Below are 14,179 nucleotides of genomic sequence, written 5' to 3' on the forward strand. Positions count from 1 at the left end.
AGAAGAAGAAGAAGAAGAAGAAGAAGAAGAAGAAGAAGAAGAAGAAGGAGAAGAAGAAGGAGAAGAAGAAGGAGAAGGAGAAGGAGAAGGAGAAGGAGAAGGAGAAGGAGAAGGAGAAGAAGAAGAAGGAGGAGGAGGAGGAGGCCATTTCACTTGGAGGACACTTTAATTGAGAGAGCTACTTTCTTTTCTGCTCTTCTGACATTCTCGCAGATTCTCTGGTTACTGAACATAATCTTTATTTCTAATTATTTCTGGTTCTACATTCTACTTGTGTCCTTCATATCAAGGCTTATTTCAAATGGAAGAGTAGAAATTTGGTCTATTTCCAATAGTTCTCAAAGTTTCTTTATATTTTAACCATCAGCGTATTTGCTATTACTACAGAGGCAAACATAAAATGTATCTGTTTCTCTAAGTTGGCATTTATCTCTAAACTGTCTTATATAAGTTTGTAAAATATATTTTCCCCATTCAAGAAAACAGAATATTAACTTCTTTCCACAGAAATCATAAAGTCTATCATGTAAGCATCTATCTCCTTAAACAAAGAGAAACAAAAAATGTCCCTGAGTCATTTAGGTGGAATTTAATAAAATTTAGTCAACACTGTGCTATTGATAACTATGACTACATCTACACAAACCAAACAGAATGAAACATAACATAATTATCTATGGAAACTGATAAATGCTGAAAATCATTTTTGATAAAAGTATATACAACAATGACATCCACTTAGTAGAAGAAAACAAGCATTTATTAAACACCTACTGTGCAACAAGCTTTTACAAATATTATCTTATTGATTATCAGAACAACCGTTGGAGGAAAGTATTAATGTTATCCTTATTTTACAGATTGAAAAGTGAGATGAAAGAGGTTAAGTGATTTGCCAGAGGTCACATAGCTAGTGATTATCTGAGGCAAGATTTCAACTCAGATCTACTTGACTTCAGACTCCATACTCTATTCATTGTGCCACATAGAAGGCATTCAACAAATAATTTCACAAGGAATGAATAAATATTAATTCAGGTTAATAATAAACATTTTCTTACTACTCAACAAATTAAACAAACTTTAATAAAATCTTTGTATTTAGTATTTTAGAGGCATAGTATAGGTACTCTAGATTTGAATATGTTCATATATACACATACACATTTTATATATATTTACATGTATACAGATATATCATACATATGTATATTAATACCATTCCTATTATCAAGGAATTATATTCTACTGGGCTATAAGGCACATATACAAAGTATAACAGTATAATACAATATAGAATATCATCTTAAAGACAGAAAAATGGTGTAGAAACTTGCCCAGGAACTTTTGAATAAGAAGAGATCACTTTCAGATGGGGAGATAAGATTTTATAGAGGCAACAATCCTTAGAGCTGATCATGAAGGAATAAAAACACCCTTAAAATGGTAAATGAGGCAATGTAATAAAATTTCCCTTCATGCTGGGACCTATCCTGCTCATGCTTCATCCATCTTCTTGTACTCAGACTTGGTTTCTCCCATAAGACACTACATCCCTGGCCTTTCTCTCTAGCAATGGCTAACTTTTCTGCCATAGTCTTCTCTGTGCCCCTCTCACAATAAACTCCTAGAGAAAAAGACAAAATACTCCTTACTTCCCGTGCCTACTTACAGACTCTCCCATTGCCGGACCTCATTCAAATCTTTATGGCTTTTATCTACTAGGCCCCAGGTCATTATCCCTCCACTCTCAAGGAGTTCCATTACCTGGCTCCCAGATTTCTTCACAGCCAGCTGCTGCCCCTTTACTAGAAGATATCAACAGTGTCCTCGGCACTTATGAACATTTGATCTGAGCCACATGTAGGGATGAACAACATCTTGATCTCTATCATTCACGAGGGTTCCAATTTCATGCTCAAAGACTTTGAAATTATTTCATGTAACCATAACTCCACATTTCCCTGTCTATTAATGCTTTATTCATCCTAAACTTATTCTTTGTTCTTCTTTTAAGTTTAGTATTTTATTTTTATCGGCTAAATGCAAGAACAATTTTAACATTCATTCTTTCTGTGCTTTGAGTTGTTATTTTCTTGAGAATTTTTTGGTGTCTCCTTTACTAAGCTGTTGACTCTTTTTTCCACAATTTTCTTACATCACTCATTTTTCCTCTACCTCTCTCACTTGATTTTCAAAATCATTTTTGAGCTCTTCCATGGCATGAGGCTGTTTTTTTTTTCTCTGAAGTCTTTGGATGTAGGAGCTTTGACTTTGTTGTCTTCTTCTGAGTATACATTTTGATCTTCCTTATTACCATAGTAACTTTCTGTGGTCAGAATTTTCTCTTGTTTGCTCATTTACCCAGCCTATTACTTGACTTTTAACTTTTTGCTAAAGTAGTGCTCTGCTTCCAGGGTAAAGGGTGCATTGTCCAAAGGGTTAGGGGTTTTGTGCAGCTATTTTCAGAGATACTTCTAGGTACCTGTAATACTTCAATTCTTTCAAGATGGTAAGATCTAAGGAGAGGTGTTTACTTCTCTCTGTTTTGTGCTTTGATCTATTAGTGAATACAGTCGATCTTTTCTGTTCTGGCACTTTGACACAGGTTCCCTATCCACTGTAGCTACGAGCTTTGGTATGCTAACGTTCCTCTTCATCCTTCCTCTGCCATCCATGACTGCAAACCAAAGCAAGAGAGTCCTTCCCCTAGGTCCAGGAAAGAGATCACCCTAATCTCCTTCTGACCAGTTGTTTGAACCCTATACTATCTGTAGGCTGGATCTCCGTAAGCAGTTGCTACTGCTGCTGATTCAGTGACTTTCAAGGCTTGCTCCTGGTTTTGTGGGGCCAGGGCTGTGCTGGTGCAGTCTGCTCTGGACTGTGCTCCATCCTTGCCTGGGTGCAACTGACCTTTCCTGCTCTATGTTGTCTTTGGTGCCTGTGGGCTGAGAAGACTTAAAACTATCCCTGCCCCCACTGATTCAATCACCTCAAGGTCTATTCCTGGTTTGATGGAGCCAGGTCTGTGCTGGTATAGCCTATGCCAGACCAGACTCTTCTCTTACCCTGGGACAATAGACCTTTCCTGCCAAAGTCCTAAGTTGGCTTGAGCTGGGAAAATAGTTTTGCTCCATCTTTTGTGGGTTCTGCTACTCTAGAATTTGTTTAGAGTGATTATTTAAAGGCATTTGGAGGGGCTTGGGGGAGAGTTTGTACTCTGCCACCTTGATTCCACCTCCCTATTCTTTATTCTTAACTGGCCCCCCAATCCCTTGATATCTCAGCACTTTATCAAGTCATGACCCCTGTTTTCTTAAAATAATAATATTCTATTTTTCCCCAGTTATTTGTCAAGAAATTTTTTGGCATTTATTTTATAAAGTTTTGAGGTCCAAATTTTTCTCCCTTATCCTTCCTTTCCTTGCCTCCCCTCTTCCAAAATGGTAGGCTTTTTGATGTTCATACATGTGTTATCATGTAAAAATATTTGCATATTGGTCAAAATTTTGAAAGAAGCAACAGATCAAAAGAGGGGAAAACATACGAAATAATAAAGTAATTGAAACCAAAATGTGCTTTGATTTGCATTCAGAGGCCATCAGTTCTTTATCTGAATATGGATAGCATTTTCTTTCATGAGTCCTTCATACTTGTCTTAGATTATTTTGTTGCTGAGAAGAGATGAGTCATTCATAGTTAATCATCATACACTATTGTTGATACTGTATACAATGCTTTCCTAGTTCTGCTCATTTCATTTTGTATCAGTTCATAAAAGTCTTCCCAGTTTTTTTCTGAAATCTACCTGTTCATCATTTCTTATTGACCAATAGTATTGCATTACATTCATATAACACTGCTTGTTCATCATTCCCTGATTGATGAGCACACCCTTAATTTCCAATATTTTGGCACCATGAAAAGGGTTGTTATAAATATTTTTGCATATGTACATCATTTTCTCCATTTTATGATCTCTTTAGTATACAGACCTAGTAGTGGTATTGTTGGATCAAAGGGTATGCACAGTTTGGTTGCCCTTGGAGTTTAGTTCCAAATTCCTCTCCAGAATTGTTGGATCAGTTCACAACTACCAACAATGCATTATATCCCAGTTTCCCCACATCTTCTCCAACATTTATCATTTTCTTTTTTTTCATATTACCCAATCTGGTAGGTGAGACATGGTACCTCAGTGTTTTTTAATTTGCATTTCCCTAATCAGAAGTGATTTAGAGCACTTCTTCACATGGTTATTAATAGATTTGATTTTTTCATCTAAATGGTTCCTATTCTTATTCTTTAACCATGTATCAATCAGGGAATGGCTTTTATTTGTATAAATTTGACTCAGTTTTCTATATATTTGAGAAATTAGATGTTTATCAGAGACACTTGTAAATATCATTTCTCAGTTTTATGTTTTCTTTCTGATCTTGTTTACATTGCTTTTCTTTGCACAAAGGCTTTTTAAATTTTTATATGATCAAAATTATCTGTTTTGCATTTTGTACTGCTCTCCATCTCTTCCTTAGTCATGAATTCTTCCCTCTCCCCACAGAAATGACAGATAGACTATTCTTTGCTCTTCTAATTTGTTTATGGTGTTCTCCATTTTTGTTTCAATCTTGCCAAATGTATGTCATATCTAATTTTTCCAATATTCTACTTATCCCTTTAGTTTCTTTCTTGTTTCTTTTTTGTTTCAGTTTATTGAGGTATGAGAGGAGAGAATTAAGGTCCCCCACCAGTATAATTTTACTATGTATTTCTTCCTGTAACTGTGATAGTAATGGCAATTAAAGATTCCCCTGTATTGGCTTGGTTTTCAAATTGATTGTGTTAAAACCCAGAGCTTGTTAATCCCACCTGTGGGATGGACTTGTTGATGTGAAAAGAGAGTCTTGAACTGGGAGGAGCTGGTGACATAGATTTGGAGAGACAAGAGGGAGGCAGAAGAACTTTTTTGGAAGCAGCACCTCGTGGAGGCAGAGAGAGAGACTGAGAGAATTGCTGGGGGACTTTTGAGACCTGCTCCCTGAGCTGCCAAGGACTGAGGAGACATGGCTGTTTTGCTGGTACTTTGTCTGTCTCTTTTGATGTTGTTTTGACAGATTTGTCCACTGGTGAAAGACAGTCCTTTTGTTGAAGAAGTCCTGGAACCTGGCTGTTGGCTAAGAGCTCCTGAGACTGTCCTGCAGACAGAGAGTGAATACTGTCCACTGGTGAAGGACAGTACTCTTGTTGCAGGGGTCTGGGAACCTTTCTGTTGGTTCAGAAGCCCTGAAGAAGGATTTTCTTGTTGTATGTTTACAGAAATCCTGGGAGAGGGTTTTGCTAATGTTTTCAAGGGTTCTAGGAGTGTTCTGCAGACAGAGGATGAATCAATGAAGAGACTGGCAATGTATCTTGTGGCCTTGCTAAGCCTTGTCTCCCCAGGAACTAAGAATGCTGAGAACTTGCCTCCTGTCAAGATGAAGAAAAGACCTCCATTTGGGTATTAAGTGCTGTGCTTAAACTTGATGTAACTCTGGGGTAGATTCAATTGTGATCCAGGGGTGGGGAACTTTTGACCTTTCTGTGTTCTATGGTTGAACAAATGAATGTACTTTACTTATGTTTGGAAACTAATCTCCATTTGAGAAGAGGGGCTTTGTGGTGGACTAAATGAAGGTACAGCCTAAGGGTGGAGTAGTATTTAGAACTGGGACTTTGTAATTGATTGAATGAATGGAAGGTCCTGGGGTGGGGCGACCCCTGCAACAACAGCACTGTCCTTCACCAGTGGACAGTATTCACTCTCTGTCTGCAGGACAGTCTCAAGAGCTCTTAGCCAACAGCCAGGTTCCAGGACTTCTTCAACAAAAGGACTGTCTTTCACCAGTGGACAAATCTAGCAAAACAACATCAAAAGAGACAGACAAAGTACCAGCAAAACAGCCATGTCTCCTCAGTCCTTGGCAGCTCAGGGAGCAGGTCTCAAAAGTCCCCCAGCAATTCTCTCAGTCTCTCTCTCTGCCTCCACGAGGTGCTGCTTCCAAAAAAGTTCTTCTGCCTCCCTCTTGTCTCTCCAAATCTATGTCACCAGCTCCTCCCAGTTCAGGACTCTCTTTTCACATCAACAAATCCATCCCACAGGTGGGATTAACAAGCTCTGGGTTTTAACACAATCAATTTGAAAACCAACCCAATACAGGGGAATCTTTAATTTCCATTACTATCACATTAACTCACTTAACTTCTCTTTTAAAACTCTGTACATTCTATAACACTTGGTACATATATCTTCAGTATTGATAGTGCCTCATTGTCTATGGTACCTTTTAGAAAGGTCCAGTTTCCTCCTTATCTCTTTTAATTAGGTCTATTTTGGCTTTTACTTTGTCTGAGATCGATTTTTACCCCTGCTTTTCCCTTTTACTTCAGTTAAAGCATAATAGATTCTGTTCCAGCCCCTTACCTTTACACTGTGTGTGTTTCTCTGCTTCAAGTGTGTTTCTTGTAAACAAAATATTGTAGGATTCTTTTTTTAACCTACTCTGCTATCTGCTTCTATATTTTAGAAGAGTTCATCCCATTTACATTCACAGTTAGGTTTACTACCTGTGTATTTCCCTCCATTCTTCTCTACCTTCTATTTATCTTCTCTCTCCTTTCATACTTTTCCCTCCTCTGCAGTCATTTGCTTCCCTCTACCTTCTTTCCTTATCTTCCCTCCATTCTGTCAGTCCATTCTACCTCTCCCTTCCTTCTGAATCCATTGTACTCCTCTTTCTCATTTCTCAATTGTTTTAAATGTCATTCTCTTAATTACACCTTTATACCCATTCCCTCTGTCTATGTGTATTCCTTCTAACTATACTATTGCTTAATTTTGCTGGGTAAACGATTCTTGACTGTAATCCTAGCTCTTTTGCTTTCTGGAATATCATGTTCTATAACATCTGCTCCTTTAATGTTGCAGCTACCAAGTCCTGTTTAATCCTTCCTATATAATTCCCCTATATTTGAATTGTTTCTTTCTGGTCATTTGCAGTATTATTTTCTTTGATCTGATAGTTCTAGAATTTGGATATAATGTTCCTTGGAATTTTTTCTTTAAGGATTTCTTTGCTGAGGTGATTGATGGGTTCTTACAATGCATTTCTTGCTCTCTGGTTCCAGGACATCAAAGCAGTTTTCCTTGGCAATTTCTTGAAAGATTATGTCAAGGTTCTCCTTTTGATTCTGGCTTTCAAGTAGTCCAATGATTCTGATATTTTCTCTCCTGGATCTATTTTCCAGGTCAATGTTTGTTTCTCCATGAGATATTTTACATTTTCTTTTACTTTTCATTCTTTTGAATTTGTTTTTGAGCCTTGATGTCTCATAGAGTCATTAACTTCCACTTGACCAATTATAAATTTAAATGAATTATTTTTTCTCAATAAGTTTTTGTGCTTTCTTTTCATTTGGCCAATTGTAATTTTTAGGAGTCATTTTCTTCAGTGGATTTTGTATCCCACTTTCCATTTAACCAATTCTACTTTTTAACCAGTTTTCCAAGCTGTTGACTCTTTTTATTTTCATAATTCTCTTGGATCACTTTCATTTCCTTTCCCATTTTTTCTTCTACCTCTCTTACATGATTTTTAAACTCCTTTTTTAGCTCTTGTATGAGTTCTTTCTGAACTTAAGAACATTTCCCATTTTTCTTTGGGACTTTGCACATAGATGTTTTGACATTGCTGTCCTGTTCTGATGTTGTGCCTTGGTCTTCTCTGTTGTAATAATAACTTTCTTTGGTGAGACATATTTTTTAAATTTTTTTTTGCTAATCTTTATTTTTTTTGCCTTTTTATGTTCTTTTGAATTTGAGTTATGTACCTGGGCTGAAAGGGGAACTCTCTAAAGCTTCTTGTGCCATTGGTTACAAGCCCTAACTGTTTACCTAGTGCTGTTCTGATATTTCCCTGAGGCCCTGGAGAACCCTCCAGTCTGGTACTATGCTAAAAGGATAGGGTGAGGGTGACTGCCACTTTTGAAGGCTGTAGGGGCTGGCTTGGGTCCTATTTGTGATGTCTGGCCTATGCTGAGGCCCAGTGGGGGTATTGCTGCATTTCCTCAGGGCTGCAGTGAAGGACATCGATGACTGACAACCATAGGATGTCTGTTGGCCTGTGACTACACTGAAGTATGTAGTTGTTTTCAAAGCTGGAGTTTGATGATTCTCCTGGTGATGCTAAGGCACATTGGGTGGGGGGTGGGGGGCAGAGGTGGTTCCTGGTGTTGATGTTTGCCTGCTCTACCACAATAGAGCTCAGAACCACTTACTGATTTGCTGAGGTGGGGCTTGCTTCTGGTTTATTGGTATGCTTTCTGTCCTGGAATATGATCCATTTTTACCCAAGTGAAACAGATCTTTCTTGTTCATCTTCTGAATTTCTTGGGCTAAGAGATTGTTTTACACCATTATTGCTGGTTCTGCTATTCTAGGATTTGTTTGGGGTGTTTTATGGTTATTTGGAGGTGAATATGGAAGAGTTACAGGGATGGACTGCTTATTCCACTCTCCTGGAACCCAAAAGTAATTTCTCATGATCCCTGCTCTCATCCTATCAATACCTAAGTGTTTCCAAGCCCCTACTCTGTATCAGTCCCACCTTCTCTCTCTTACTTAATGATGGAATAGAACTGAAGAATGCCATGCCACCAGGCTGCCTGGATTCACTACATATCTATGTTACGTTATTTAAATTGGGCCTCATTTCAGCAACACATTCCTAGTAAAAGGAAGGATTGTAGAATACAATTAGAAACATAGGTAGATCACAGGCTATGTGAAGATTTTAAATGACAAGCTATAAAGTTTGCATTGTATTTTATAAGGCAAAGTAGAACAAACCACTAAAGATTTTTGAGCAGGGGCATTTGACATAAAAGTTGAATACTATGGAGGAAATAGTATTAGATTTGGAATCAGAAGGGCTTAATCTGAATCTTGCCTCTGTATGAGATACCTTGGGTAAAGCACTTAAAATCTCTGAGTTTTAATTTTCTTGCCTGAAAAATGAATGGATTAGCTAGATGACCACTAAGGACACCTCTACATATAAATTTTTAATTGATATAGTCATATGGCCAAATGATTAGAAACATAATTGTGATTTCTATATAAATGATAAATTAGAAAAGGGAGAAACTGGAGGTAGGAAGATTAATTGACAGGCTATTATATTAGTTCAAGAGAGAAGTGACACAGACTACTGTAGTGAGTTGAGCAGTAGAATACAAATGGAGTTGAGACTATCTTTCTTCAAATTCCCCTACAGACACCAGATGTATGTCCCTGTGCAGATCACTGAACCCCTTTGGGTCATAGAATCTACATCTATAAACTGAGGGAATCGGACTTTAGTCTCTTACACATCTAAATACATGATGGTGTGAGGGCTAATCTAAAAAGGTATTCATATGAGTGAAGAGAAGGTGATGGATACTAAACTTATGGAGGAGTTAAAATGGGCATTGTTTGGCAACTGATCTGATGTGGGAATAAAGGAGAGAGAAGGGCAAAAAAGGATAATGTGGTTTTGACCCTGACTGACCTGAAAAGTGACATTGACAAAAATAGGGAAGTTGGGGACTGTAGCAGCAAGCACCCCAAGCGCGTCCTCAGGGTTTGCTGCCCATACAGGTTCTTGGATCTGCTTTGTTAAAGGAAAGCAACTCAAAATGGGTTAACAAGCTTACTTTAATCAGTCAGACATATATCGTTTACCTTGTTCAGGGGAAAAGGTCAGCACCCCGAACTTCAAAGTATACAGGCAGAATTATCAAGACAGAAACAGATCAAGTAGACAGATTTCCAAACTGTCCAACCATTACATCCATACCCAGTCAACATCTGGGCTTCCACATCTGGGTTTTTCAAAGCCCGGGGACTCTCAACAACGGCTTCCCAGAATTCAGATCAAATCACAGAACACTTCTCAAAGTGAGCCCCCCAAACAAAGCCTCACATCAAGGCTTATATAGCCTTCTCCTGGCTCAGAGAATGTAACAACCTTATTGACCCACTGGCCAATCGAAAAGTATCTACTGAAAAACAAGCCTCCCACCCAAGGCTTCAGGTGCACTTTAGCCTAGGGGCAGGGAAGATCTTCCAAATTTGCATTCCCATTACAGGGACACAATTATTTTTAAGAAAATAATAATGGACACTGCAGACAGACAAAATATTTGATAATTTTCCTATCTTCGTGTTTTGGATTTTTTTCTGTTTTTACTTTAGTGTGGACATATAGTTAATTTTATTTCTCCTAAGGACGAAAGAACAGCTTGCATATAAACTTACAAAGCACTTGAGATGCACAGCATTTCAAAATCATTGAAGGATTAGGCTTAGTTTAAATAAATGAAATAACCAATCTGTGATATTCTAAATTAGTAATTTCACCTATTGCAATGATTTCTGCAGCTAAGCAGCCTGTTGATTTGACCACAAACATCGATAGTGAAACTAAACTAATCCCATCTATCATTCAATTGATGGCTACACACACACACATCCTGATATGTGAGGCTATCTCAAGTCATCTTAATCTATATCTTGCCACTGGATATAGATGACTCAGGAGAAAAAAGTGAGGCTGGTGACTTTCCACTGCCCTCCCTCACTTAAATCCAAATCACTTGTAAGTCATGGCATCACCTTCCTTATGTTATGGTCCCCTTTGAGAACCAAGGACAAACAGTAATATCATCAACAACTACAAACAACACACACTTAACATCTAGAAATAATCTCTTATTAAACTATTCTAATTAGTTTGATGTTTAAATTCAACAAGTCCAATTTGAATGGGTCATACCAAAGTGTTCATTTTTGTGAGGTGTATTTTGTGGAAATTGTGTATTACGTATTTTAACTGAATCATTCATGGAACAATATGATGTAATAAGAATAGCACAGAAATAGAAATATGTAATCTCTGTATGTAGCCTATAAAAGCCTCATTGGTTGGATATTGTATTTTGAGACAAGAGAAATCACCCCTCATATTACGAATGTGAAACTTGATATTTCATGAGCACAATTGTAAATTGGAAAGGGGCACACATATTTATACTGTCCTTAACCAAAACAAACAACAACAAAATCAAACATCATATATGGAATATCAGAATATAGTCTATGTAAGTGACTATCTGAATAAGACAAACAGTGACTTGGCAAGGCAAAGACGTGTAGAATAACGACTGCTGTGACTACTTTTGATTAGAGTTCATAAAAATACATCTAAGTACCACACATATTTGACACTTACAACACTGCATTCAGATGATGAAGTCAAGAAGTGAAAAGTCTTAAAGAAGAGAATTTCTTTGGAGTTGAGAAAGTCTTTTAATTTTAACATCAATCAGTTACAAATTAAATTTTAAAATTTTCCTTTTTAATGACTATTCAATTTATCAAAATATAGTGATTCTTTTGGATAGTTTCCTGAATTATTAAATGAAATATTTCTATATATTACTGTTAGTAAAATATACAGAATAGGACTAATTGTTTTTTTTTCTCAATTTTTAAGATCCTGACTTTAAGGACCTTGGAGTTTTGAAACCATTACCAGGTTGGTATACTAGATATTTCATGATATCCCAAGGTCTTGATTTTTGTTTTACATAATAATTCTGGGTTGTTATTGAAGTTCCCTTTTTTGTTTCTTTGGTATTTTATTTAGTGTGTGAGTTTGAAATGGGCGGACCTGAAGGAATTGTGGAATCTATACAGATTATGAAGGAAGGAAAAGCTTCTGCCACTGAGGCAGTTGACTGTAAATGGTACATTCGAGCCCCACCTCGATCCAAGGTCAGTCTTCCATCCCACTACTGATTGGGCAGTCAGTTTACAAAGTGGCTTTACTAACCATCAACTCTGTATCATATGTTCTTTTAAAAGGAGTGAGTGCTTTTAAAATTCCATGTGTAGTTTGAACTTGTAAATTATTTTATTTCTGCTTTGGAAAGAAATTTGTAATCTCTCAATTGTAAAAACCATATCTTCTTTATGGATTGATAATATGCCAAAGGGATAATTTTGTAATGTGGATAATAGCCTATAAAATAGCCTCACTATTCAGCTCAGATTAAGTAAAAAGTTCAGAAATCCATTATGGTTCTAATTATTTTGCTCTTTATTGTTAGAGTTTTATCAGAATTAAGTACATTGCATTTGAATATAATTTGACCTAAACTAATTTATTAAATTGAAAGTGTTAATGCAACCATACTTATTTATTTATGACACTGCCATAATTTCAGGGGGAATTCACAGGATACATAATTTTAAGTCAATTTTGATAAAACAACTTTATTTTTTTTCTTCTCCATTACTTATTCATTTCTCTTATTTAAAAATAGAACAAAACTCTAGCTACATGTCCATAATTATTTAGATTTTTGATTGATTGTAGTCTTTGATTAAGTTACACCTCCTAACACTTTTAAAAAATAATTCTTAGTATTGATATAGTGATTATTTTTGAAAGAAAATTTCATAGCTATATATCATCTATCTATCTAGTATTAGGTTTTTGTATATGTGTGTATGTAGAGAGGAGGATGAAGATATTATTTGCTCCATTATTTACATGTGACCAATTAACCCAACAAACATTTCATATTTACTATATGCAAGTCATTAGAATGAATGGTATGGAAATAAGCTTTTTTTAAGTATCAAGTATGTAGCAGCTCTATGTGACAGATGGAATGTATCAAAGAGCTTAAAGTCAAGGGAGAAAATTAAACAAATATCAAATAACTCTGAGGCACAAAAGAATAAAGTAAAGGCAAAAGATAAATTCAAGTATATTATTATTGCAAACCCAATATGTGGGAATCAGAGGAAGTAAGGATGTTATATCATTGTTGGACCTTTAGTTGTGTCTTGAAGCAATGAAGGTGATTAAAACCAAAGAGGTGGGGGAGGGGAGTAAGGAAGTCTAATCCAGGAAGCCTATGAAAACTCAAAGATATGAGGGTAAACAGGGCAAGAATATGGGAAAAAAATAGATAGTCCAGTTTGACTAAGAAAATAGATCACATGAAGCGAAGCAGTGTGAAATAAATGTGGAGCTTCATAGGTTTTGAGTCCCAGTCTGAAGTTACACAAGGTTACACTGAATGTTTTGAAATAGACAAATGAAATGCACCATATAAATATCTTAGGAATATTAATCAGATAACTGTCTGACTTATGGATTGAAGAAATGACAGCCTAAAGGTAAGAAGACCAATTAAGCATCTGTTCGAATATTGTAGTCAGGAAGATGTGAGCATCTGAACTATACTAATTGTAGTGAGAGAAGAAAAAGTGGAGTTACAAAACATGTTGCTGAAACAGAAACGAAAAGGATTTGTAGTGTGTGTGACAAGGAGTAGTTGAAGATGACTCTCAGGTTGAGCCTCGGATATCGCAGTGTTGGTGTTATTGTCATTAACCAAAGTATAACATTTAGGGAAAGGGGCAGGCTGCGGAGGGGAAGGGGTTAGAACATGATAAGTTTAGTTAATATATATCTAGTAGGCAGTTAGAGATATGCAACTGAAGTTTCAAAGAAAGCTTGAGAGTATGGGTGTACACACACACCATCATCAGCAGCATTTTAAACTGTTCCAATATCTCAATAAATGAAGAAACAAGGTTATCTGTTAAGAACAAAGTGGGAAAGGAAGAGCTAGAGACTGGAGACTGGAGAAAGGTGGGGTGGGAGGGATGTTTTAATGTGCAGTGGAGAGTATGATCCATTAAGGACTGTGTGAAAATATCATTTGGTAGCACTGAGGATCCAGGTGATGTTAGATAATGTGCATTTGGAATGGATGCATCAGTTAAAATTTTCTTGAATCATATCCAATAGCCTTAGTTTACCCCCAAGGCTCTCTCCTGGACCCCTTTCTCCCTCTATACTATCTCACTTGATGATATCTTCATCTCTCAGGGGTTCGATCATTGTCTCTATACAAATAATTCCCAACTTTATATATCAAGCCCTAGTGAATACATTTGGGGCATCTCAAATTGGCTATCCCATAAGTATCTCAACCTAAACATGTCAAAAAATAGAACTAATTTTCTTTCATCCAAAGTTTTCTCCTATCCAACTTCTCTTTTATGGCTAAGGGAATA

General features: G+C 36.7%; 1 protein-coding gene across 1 annotated transcript in view; it reads left to right on the top strand.

Annotated features, from left to right (window-relative positions):
* NETO1 (neuropilin and tolloid like 1) overlaps positions 1-14,179 on the top strand; it is a 205,922-nt gene that overhangs the window by 113,061 nt on the left and 78,682 nt on the right. Inside the window, exons 5-6 of the mRNA XM_069099563.1 lie at positions 11,577-11,618; positions 11,730-11,857. Of these exons, the coding sequence (XP_068955664.1) occupies positions 11,577-11,618; positions 11,730-11,857 (170 nt within the window). The remainder of the gene's footprint in view (positions 1-11,576; positions 11,619-11,729; positions 11,858-14,179) is intronic.

This window comes from Petaurus breviceps, unplaced genomic scaffold, assembly GCF_028583685.1.
Source record: "Petaurus breviceps papuanus isolate PSGF00001 unplaced genomic scaffold, PetGlider_PUasm1.0 38, whole genome shotgun sequence".
Lineage (NCBI taxonomy): Eukaryota > Metazoa > Chordata > Mammalia > Diprotodontia > Petauridae > Petaurus > Petaurus breviceps.